The sequence below is a fragment of the Equus quagga genome, chromosome 4, assembly GCF_021613505.1.
Source record: "Equus quagga isolate Etosha38 chromosome 4, UCLA_HA_Equagga_1.0, whole genome shotgun sequence".
Taxonomy (NCBI): Eukaryota; Metazoa; Chordata; class Mammalia; order Perissodactyla; family Equidae; genus Equus; species Equus quagga.
Window position 1 is genome coordinate 126,556,416 of NC_060270.1, and position 10,393 is coordinate 126,566,808.

The 10,393-nt window shown below is 40.0% G+C and overlaps 1 protein-coding gene across 3 annotated transcripts; it reads left to right on the top strand.

The window, feature by feature from the left end:
• Positions 1-659: 659 nt before the first annotated feature.
• On the top strand, positions 660-10,110 carry LOC124238486 (asparagine synthetase domain-containing protein 1-like). Of its 3 annotated transcripts, none has more exons than XM_046659475.1 (5): positions 660-746; positions 2,527-2,580; positions 5,252-6,807; positions 7,096-7,277; positions 9,759-10,110. In XM_046659475.1, the coding sequence occupies exons 3-5, from the start codon at positions 5,344-5,346 to the stop codon at positions 10,042-10,044; spliced, it is 1,932 nt and encodes a 643-aa protein (XP_046515431.1). In that variant the 5' UTR covers positions 660-746; positions 2,527-2,580; positions 5,252-5,343; the 3' UTR covers positions 10,045-10,110. The 3 variants fall into 3 exon arrangements, with proteins under 3 accessions (XP_046515431.1, XP_046515433.1, XP_046515432.1); XM_046659477.1 differs by lacking the exon at positions 9,759-10,110 and adding an exon at positions 7,406-7,770; XM_046659476.1 differs by lacking the exons at positions 660-746; positions 2,527-2,580 and adding an exon at positions 4,566-4,641.
• The last annotated feature ends 283 nt before the right edge of the window (positions 10,111-10,393 follow it).

Below are 10,393 nucleotides of genomic sequence, written 5' to 3' on the forward strand. Positions count from 1 at the left end.
TGAAAGAACACTCAGTAATCTCTTGCCTATTTACAAGTTTTGGATAATTTTTCTCATTGGAGCGAGATATTGCAAATATTGCATGGGACATACACTGAAAAATCATTCATTTATCTGAAATGCATATTTAACTGGGCATTCTGTATTTATCTTTTAACCCTAATAAGTTAACAAAAACTTTACCAAATCTCTACAGCTCCGTTGCCAACAATATATCTCTTAAATCTGTGCCTAGCTTCATATCCTTGCCTAGATAATAAATATTAAGTGTATTTCTACCACGCCTCTCTTCTTTATATTTACCACTGGGGGGCGCATATAACTCACAGTCTACTGGATGCGAGGGACTGAACAGACCACAGCAGTGTTTCCACTTCTGATCCGCTAGGGGACCGTTCGGGAAACTCTCAGATTTCACACCCAGGTTCTGCTCTTGCGCGCCCTAAGCATCTGTGCGCATGCGCAGAACTGCTCCAACGCGAGATTGGGACTGCGCAGGCGCTCCAGTGAGTGTGCAGAACCTATTGGTAGGACCCAGGGTGCAGGGGAACCGAGGAGGTGGGGCCGCTGGGAGTGCGCATGCGCTGGGGCTGAGGAGGCTGAAGGCCGCGGGGCAGCCGAAGCTGTGCGTGAGTGGTGTGCTTCGCTCCGTGGAGATGCCCAGCCGGGGGGCGCTCCCGGAGGACGGCGCCGGGCTGGTGCCTACTGACAGCTCGGCCCCTCACAAAGAGGATCTTAGCAGCAAGGTGAGTGTGGCACGAGGCGGGAGGGCCCGCAGGCTCGGGACGGGGCGCCGCTCAGCCCCAGGGAAGGTCGCCGGGGCCGCGTGGACCACTCTCGGCTTTGTCCAACTCCTTGACTCTTTTTATTCGTCGCACTGGACAGGTACAGTTAAGGGAGACCCTGAAGCTTGCCCCGAAATTAGACCCAGGTGGCAGTGGGGCGGAGATTTGGTTAGGATTTTTCCTCTCTACGCTTTAAACTTTTAGAAATACTGCTCACCCTAGATTCGCTGCCGATACTCTCCATCTCAGGAAATGTCGCCACCAACCATCCAGTTGTCCAGGCCAGTGATTTGGGAACCATCCTTGACGTCCATCACGAAGTCCTATGGGTTCTGCTTCTAAGGCTCATTTCAAATATGTCGCTTTTTCACCGTGTACACTCTCACCATCCTAAACCAGCCACCGTGGTCCACCGTCGGGAACCCCGCAAAGACTACCTAACTGATCTCTTGTCATCCATCGTTACCTTCTTCCGTTCTTTCCTCCGCATTAGCCAGAGCAATGATCCTAAAACTCGTATTTGATCGTCACTCCTCCACCCAAAAAAGGCGGGGGAGGGGAGCCAGTATAACATAGATCTTAACTGCCATAAAAAGACAAAACCTTTAAAAATATATTGGAGACGGGGATGGTTATAGCTATTCAGGTATTAGATGTCCTACAGTCTACTTTGGCTCTGTCCCAAACTAACAGTGACATTTTGGGCAAGAGTCTAATCCCTCTTATCACAGTTTCATTGTTTGAAGTAAAGTGAAATGTATACCAGACATTCCTAAAGTGAATGGAAAAGCAGTGTTCAAACATAGCTCTCAAGGAGGTTATACATTCGGTTATGGAATGCGACTCAATCTAGTCAGTCACTGCCCTGTCAACTGGAGAGACACAAGGGTACACTCTTCTGGGGGGTGAATTTTCAAACCCCGCATAGCCCACTCTGGATACCACCATAGCAAGCCACTTAGACTGATGTATGACAGATCCCTGAGGCATGTGAGGTAAGACAAAGATTATAAAAACTGCTTTTAGAGGCACTGTTGACACTATGTAATCAGGCACGTTCAAAGAATAACGACCTTTACTGAAAAGAGTTGGAAAAAAACTTAGTTTCCGCTTAGTTGAGCTCTCTCCTACTAATGAAAAGTGAGGCCTAGTTGAGCAGTGCCAGCATTGTGCTGGTCTTTGAGATACAAAGGGGAATGAAGCAAACATGGAAAGTGATGGGTCTTCCTGCCCCAGGTAGGCATTTAGTACTACTTGCTGGTTCTGAATGTCTGGCTGCACCGTTTAGTACATAAATCGTGAAAAGCATTGCTATTTGTGGGGAAAAAAGTAACTAACCCCTCACTCCATTTGCTGGTTGTTTTTTGGGTTTTTTCCCCAAAAAAAGCTAAAACATAAAAGAAATCATTGAAAAACTAGTATTACTTTTGGTGCATCTTGTTTATTTTAAATAAAAGGTATAAACCTTGTTTAGTAACTTCGGCCCTTGCCTGGATGCTGGTTACCGACGCCAGACTCCCTGGCTGGGCTCAGTGGGCTGGCTAACCCTTGACAAGTCTGAGCACTGTTTCCTCCTCCAACTTTGCCCCACCTGCACCCCCACACAGACTGTGGTTGAAGGGAGTCTCTGAAGTCACAGACTGCCCATTATAGCCCCTTATCCCATCTCTAATTTTAAAGGGCCCTCACTGAGCATACTTTGAAAACCTCTGGTTTAAGATGTTTTTCTTTATTTCAATAGATTAAAGAACAAAAAATTGTTGTGGATGAACTTTCTAACCTGAAGAAGAACAGGGTGAGTTATTAGAGTAACTGAATAGTATGTGGGAGGTTTCATTATACCTTATTAACTATATAGTGAAGTTATAAGAATCATATGATTTATATTTATATTAAAACTTACAAGATTTCAGGGGCCGGCCCGGTGGCGCAGCAGTTAAGTTTGCACGTTCTGCTTCAGTGGCCCAGGGTTCCCCAGTTTGGATCCCGGGTGTGGACATGGCACCACTTGGCAAGCTGTGCTGTGTTAAGCATCCCATGTATAAAGTGGAGGAAGATGGGCACAGATGTTGGCTCAGGGCCAGTCTTCCTCAGCAAAAAGAGGAGGATTGGCAGCAGATGTTAGCTCAGGGCTAATCTTCCTCAAAATAAATAAATAAAAGTGAAAAAAACTTAAAAGATTTCAGCATCTTTTTAGTTAAATTGCAACAGCGAAAAGCATCCAAGATTTTATAGATATATATATATCATATAGATATCTGTAAATTAATCATAGTTGATGATATCTTTTCTCCATCATGTGCAATTCACATTACCTTTGAATCAAATGATACAGATTGTAGTATGGTGTCTTTGAGCTATAATCAATAATGTTATTTACTTTATACTGGAATTTGGTGTTTTCTTTTGAAATGAGTTTTATATTGAGAAGAGAGGAACTGTTTCTTTAAATGAATGTGGGTAATTGTTGAAAAAGCAAAAAGGATAAATACTTCCCCCCCCAAAAGTGTTTTACAAATCTTCCAAGTATTTAGCATAATTACGTAATGCCATTTCCACTAATGTATTCATAACAAGCAAGCTACTGCTTCATGTGTAGTTATATTATCAAAAATTACTTCCTTTTTTTTTTTTTTTTTTTTGCTGAGCAAGATTAGCCCTGAACTAACATCTCTGCCATTTTTCTCTATTTTATATGTGGGACACTGCCACAGCATGGCTGCCAGGAAGTGTGCATCCATGCCTGGGATCTGAACCCATGAACCCACATGCTGAACTTAACCACCAGACCATGGAGCTGGCCCCAATAATTACATTTTAAGGTCAGGAAGAAATGATTTTGAGCCCTTTAAAGCATTTTAAAGATAATTTGAGGGGCCCGGCCCCGTGGCTGAGTGGTTAAGTTCACGCACTCCACTTCGGTGGCCCAGGGTTTCGCCAGTTCAGATCCTAGGTGCTGACATGGCATCACTCATCAGGCCATTCTGAGGCAATGTCCCACATAGCGCAACCAGGGGCACTCACAACTCGAATATGCAACTATATATTGAGGGGCTTTGGAGAAGAAGAAGAAGAAAAAAAGAGATTGACAACAGATGTTAGGTGTCAATCTTTAAAAAAGAGATAATTTGGTAACTGACAAGTCAGACATTTCTGATACTGTCACTTGTGGAATATTAGAAATTAAGGCATAATTAATACAAATTTTCTAGAGGGAAAATTGGCAGAATGTCTTATTGAAGCCTTAAAACTTTGTAACACTTTGACCCAGCAGTTCCATTTCTAGGAATTAATACTTAGGAGAGAATCATGGGAATGCACAAAGATTTAGTTTCAAAGATGTTCATCACAATGTTGATTCATAGTAGTGAAAAGTTGGTGACAACTGTCTAAAACTTGAGAACTCACCAAATAAACTGTAATATGTTATACTCATATAGTAACGTTGCAAAAGAACACTACTGAGAAACAGTATTCTCAATATAATGTTCATTGATAAAAGCAAATTATAAGTCTGTAGTTATAGGAGCAGCCTTTTTTGTTAAATAGGAACTGTATTGTAGTATATGCTATAGAGAGAGAAGAGGTTCACCTCAGTGTTAACAGTAGCAGTTTCTAGATGGTGGGGTAATAGATGACTTTCGTTTATTTATCTGCATTTGCTAAGGGATTGTTCTGAGCACGTTACTAAAGTTCAAGAATAAGCAATAACACGGTTCAGAGTTTGGACATCTACTTTTTCGATCAAATCGTGATATTAGCCTAAATTATGTTTTGCAGAAAGTGTATAGGCAGCAACAGAACAGCAACATATTCTTTCTTGCAGACCGAACAGAAATGCTTTCTGAAAGCAAAAGTAAGTTTCTTTGGTATATTATTTGGAAACACACAGAAAGTCTTTTGTAGGCTTTCTGTAGAAATTTATGGTAGCGCCTGAATTATACTATCTATATCTGAATGTTTAAATATATTGGGTGGTGTACCAGTTAATAAAATTAATGCAGTGGTTTTTCTTCCACTAAGCCTTCCAAAGATGAGTCTACAGTAAAAATAAAAGCAATTAAAAGTACATAAGATGCATTTAGAAAGCAGTAATTATTAACGTGTTTGGAGTCTTAGACAGATCTAGGTATGAAAAACTGTTCTACCACTTTCTACCTTTGTGACTTTGAGTGAATTACTTTGAGCCTCCAAAGAATTGTGAGATTTAAATAAGATGGTATATATATATATAATGCGTAGCCCTGTGCCAGGGTCAGAATAACCATGAGATAAGCAGAAACTATTTTCCTACGAGGTAAACTTCCGTCATTAGAAGCTTGTTGTAAATTACTGTTCACACTAACGCGGTGCATATACTCAAGTGGTTTAGTCTTGGTAAATAGCCTATGTTGCCCTATGAATTACGTGGTAAAGGTCCAAGAATTTTTATTTTACTTAATATTTCTTCTCCCCTCCCCCCACAGATATATTAGATGAGCTGAAAAAAGAATACCAAGAAATAGAAAACTTAGAGAAGACCAAAATCAAGAAATAGTCAACTTGATTTCACAGAACAATGTGCGGCATTTGTTGTTCTGTAAGCTTTTCTGCTGAGTGTTTCAGCAAAGGTTGGAAAGAGGATTTGCGGTATAATCTTGAACGACGGGGACCCAATAGTAGTAAGCAGTTGTTAAAGTCTAACACTAACTACCAGTGTTTATTTTCTGGTCATGTCCTCCACTTAAGAGGTGTTTTGACTGCCCAGCCTGTGGAAGATGAAAGAGGCAATGTGTTCCTGTGGAACGGAGAAGTCTTTAGTGGAATAAAGGTTGAAGCTAAAGAGAATGATACTCAAATAATGTTTAATTATCTTTCCTCTTGTGAGAATGAATCTGATGTTTTGTCACTCTTCTCACAAGTCCAAGGTCCGTGGTCTTTTATATATTATCAAGCATCTAGTCATCATTTGTGGTTTGGTAGGGATTTTTTTGGTCGCCGGAGCTTACTTTGGCATTTTAGTAATCTGGGCAAGAGTTTTTGCCTCTCTTCAGTTGGCACCCAAACCTCTGGAGCAACCAGTCAGTGGCAGGAAGTTCCAGCGTCTGGTATTTTCAAAATTGACCTCAAGTCTACTTCCATTTCCAAATCTGTAGTTTTAAAATTGTATCCTTGGAAATGTACTTCCAGGGAAAATGTTATCAAAGAATGTGTTAATAGCCTGACTCAAATTTCAGCAAACTTGCAAACATTTGTCTCAGTGATTGCAAATGAAGCCAAACTCTGTCTTGAAGAACCTGTCGTTCCTTTAAATATGATGTTGCCACAGGCTCCATTTGAGATTCACTGTAGGAACATTTCCTGTCTCCCACCGACAAGAGAGACCCTTGAGGTCTTTCTTACTGATGGACGCAGGAAGGAAATAGTTCACCAGTTCATCGATGTCCTGAGTATCGCAGTCAAGAGACGTGTCTTGAATTTACCTAGGGATGAAAACCTGACACCAAGTGAAGTTTCCAAAACTTGTGATAGGAAAGCAAATGTTGCAATCCTGTTTTCTGGGGGTATTGATTCCATGGTTATCGCAACCCTTGCTGACCGTCACATTCCTTTAGATGAACCAATTGATCTTCTCAATGTGGCTTTCATGACTAAAGAAAAGACCATACCAACTAGTTTTAACAAAAAAAGTGGAAAACAGGAAAATCGTTGTGAAATACCTTCTGAAGAATCCTCTAAAAATGTTGCTCCTGCTGCTGCTGCTAGTCCTGATAAACAGTTCAGGGTACCGGATCGGATCACAGGGCGAGCGGGGCTGAAGGAGCTGCAGGCCGCTAACCCTTCCCGGACTTGGAATTTTGTTGAAATTAATGTTTCTCTGGAAGAACTGCAAAACTTCAGAACAACTCGAATATGCCATTTAATTCAGCCCTTGGATACGGTATTGGATGATAGCATTGGCTGTGCAGTGTGGTTCGCTTCTAGAGGAATTGGTCGGTTAGTGACCCAGGATGGAGTGAGATCGTATCAGAGCACGGCAAAGGTATGGCCCGGGGTTTCTGCTCGGAAGAATTTGAGACCTAATGTTAACCTTAAAGCTTTTACCATTTAGGTTGCCAGAATATAGCATATTTTAGTTCCATTTAAACTATAACACTGTATATATGACTTTTAAAAATTGGGCATATTTTACTATTTTGTGACTTTGTCCTGTGTTTTTTCTCTGGAAATGTTATCTTTGAGGTGATAATTCTTTAAGCTTTGCCTTTAGTTACTTTCCTCACTGGATGGAGCTAACCCTTCTCACGTGGCTTTCTTTCGCCCTTTCTAGGTGGTGCTGACTGGAATTGGTGCCGATGAGCAGCTTGCAGGCTATTCTCGTCATCGCGTTCGCTTTCAGACTCATGGGCTGGAAGGATTGAATAAGGAGCTCGAGATGGAACTGGGTCGAATCTCTTCTAGAAATCTTGGTCGTGATGACAGAGTTATTGGTGATCATGGAAAAGAAGCAAGGTAATTTTAATTATCTGAGTGTTACTGGGTAATTTTTTAAAAACAGTGAACTCTAAAAGGAGATTTTTAGGTTACTTTTTTTTTTGGAGACTGTTCAAATAATATCTTGGCTTTTATTACAAACACAGTCAGTCAGAAGCGAAGCTGCGGAGGATCCAGAGCAGCAGTTTTCCAGAACCCGTTCTCCAGGAAATGCCTTTTCAGTAATTTTCAGAGATGATACCATGATGTGATTGCTTTTAAGACTACAGTGAAAAAGACTGTAAAACTGAGGTAGTGAAACGCTGAGAGAGGGTATTTAAAGGGTTTGTTCCGTTTTAAATGTTTGCTTTCCTCCCAGTAAGGGCGTAGACCCTGTGCCCAGGCTGTCTCCTCCATGTTATGGAACCTGGCTTTGTCTCTAAGACGTTTCTGTGTGTGTAGAGCTATACTGACTTAAGTGGTGGTTCTAGTACTGGATTCCCGTCTGTTCAATGTTTTTGGGCTTTTTTTTTTTTTTTTTTATGAAGATAAGCCCTGAGCTAGCATTTGTGCCCATCTTCCTGTGTTTTATATGTGGGACACCTGCGACAGCATGGCTTGACAAGCGGTGCGTAGGTCTGCGTCCAGGATCCGAACCAGCGAACCCCGGGCGGCAGAAGCAGAGTGTGCAAACTTAACCACTGTGCCACTGGGCTGGCCCCTGTTGAAAGTTTTTTAAACACGGTTTAGTCATATGTTACAGATTACCCAGAACCTTCAAAGAGATCAAGGCGCTTTCATTACATATATTCTCTTTTTAATCTTGGGGATTTATTTTTACCTACAGTGTGTGTCTGAAGGTAGTAAACAAGTGCTTGAACATTGCTTTTTAAAGCATTAAAGGTAAAAGGAAGATGTGTCATTTAGTTAGAAAAAGCAGAAATTTATTGAAGTGGGTTAATCTGGTAAGTGGCAGTTTATTGCACGGGCCCGCCTGCTCTGAGACGCCGCTGCTGCTGCCTCTGCGTCAGTCGTCCTCCTTCCACTGAACTGTGGCTGCTTTGCGCACTTGTCATTCTTAGGTTGCCAGTTCTGACACATGCACAGTTTTGTCTACTGTATCATTATTCTGTCATAATTTTCAAAATTTCTTTATAATGAGATAAATAATGCCCCAACGCAGTCTGTAAGATGTTTTCTCTTTTAAGGGTGTGTGTGAGAGAGAAAGAGAAATTAAATCCATTTCTTCAGCTAGGTCAGAGAAAAGGGGGTTTATTTTATTCATTAAAAGTGGCTAATTCTGCAGGCCCCGTGTGATGCCCTCAGGTAGAAATGCATATGAAGAATGTCTAAAACAGCTAATACAGAGTTGTGGTTTAACAAATGCCATTGTGGTGGCTAGATTTAAATAATCAATTTATTATGTATTTTGGCATACATATTAACAGTAATAATAGATTACTTTTTAATAGATTTTAATAGATTATTATATGTAAATTAATTTGTTTTTACAATTAATTCATTTTTATAAAATATTCCATTTAACAAATACCTTTACCCCTTCCAATTGCTCTGAACTAGAATAAAATGTAATGAAACAACACTAATGTAACTGTATTTGCATTTTGATGAATTCGGGGGGTAGTCTTAAAGTATGTTAAACAAAAGAGAACAGAATTTTATCGGAACTAGGGAAGCCAAAAGGTCAAGAAGTTTGCTTTTTTTTTTTTCAGGAAGATTAGCCCTGAGCTAACATCTGCTGCTAATCCTCCTCTTTTTTTTTTGCTGAGGAAGACTGTCCCTGAGCTAACATCCATGCCCATCTTCCTCTGCTTTCTATGTGGGACACCTACCACATCATGGCTTGACAAGCAGTGTGTAGGTCCACACCTGGGATCCGAACCAGCAAATCCTGGACTGCCAAAGTGGAATGTTTGAACTTAACCACTGTGCCCTGGGCCAGCCCCAGAAAGTTATTTTTTTAATCTCATACTTTGTTTTGTTACACCGATTTGTCACCATTTAAATGTTTAAGTGTAATGAAGCGATTTTGATACCGTTGGTAAATGTTTCACAAGGTCAAGATTGTAGAGCCCTTCTATATTGGTTTCCTATCCCTAAAGTTCAGTTTCTTTGGACATGATAAAGAGCAGACAGAGACTGAATAATTCACTGAAGACCATGCTTGTTTTCAAGGCATCCCCAAAGGATATCTTGAGAAACAATTTGAAATTATTTCTTGACACCATAGACTTAATTTATTTATCTATTGAGGCAAAATTTATTTTGTAGCATATGTATTAAAATCAGTCACGTGTTGTGAAATACCTTTTTAATGTGATTGAATTTTAGCTGTAAAATTGCGTAAATAACCAGAATATTTTAATTGAGCAAAGTAGTGCCTCCCCAAAATTAATTTTTTATTGTAAATTTTAACATGTTGAATAAAATGTAAAAAAAAAAATCATAACACATTGATTTTATTTTTCTATACTGGTTATATTTATCTATTTATTTTAGATTTCCTTTCCTGGATGAAAGTGTTGTCTCCTTTCTAAATTCCCTACCAGTTTGGGAAAAGGCAAACTTGACTTTACCCCGTGGAATTGGTGAAAAACTAATTTTGCGTCTTGCAGCAGTGGAACTTGGTCTAACAGCGTGTGCTCTTCTGCCGAAACGTGCCATGCAGTTTGGATCCAGAATTGCAAAAATGGAAAAGAATAATGAAAAGGCATCTGATAAATGTGGACGGCTCCAAGTCATTTCCTTAGAAAACCTTTCTATTGAAAAGGAGACTAAAACATAATATTTTACAATGTAACAACATTTACTGAATGATGATAATAGAAAAATAAAACACTGTGCTGCTTTATTATTGTATAATGTAGTGGTTTTAAAGTTCATTACGTGGCTTTTTACTTAACTATATGGTTTATTATAACCAATTTAGTCAAGTTGACACTGGAGAGAGAGAGAGATTATATTTGAAAGAACATCTTGAATATTTTAAACTGTAATACTGACATTGTTTTGAGCTCTTACATGGTAGTGTCCTGCCAGCAACACTAAAAGAAGGCAGCTTTTACTGACTCTTCATGGTGGCTACATCCAGAAATAATTTGTTATTGCTGTTGTCTGGGGCCTGGTTTAGGCAG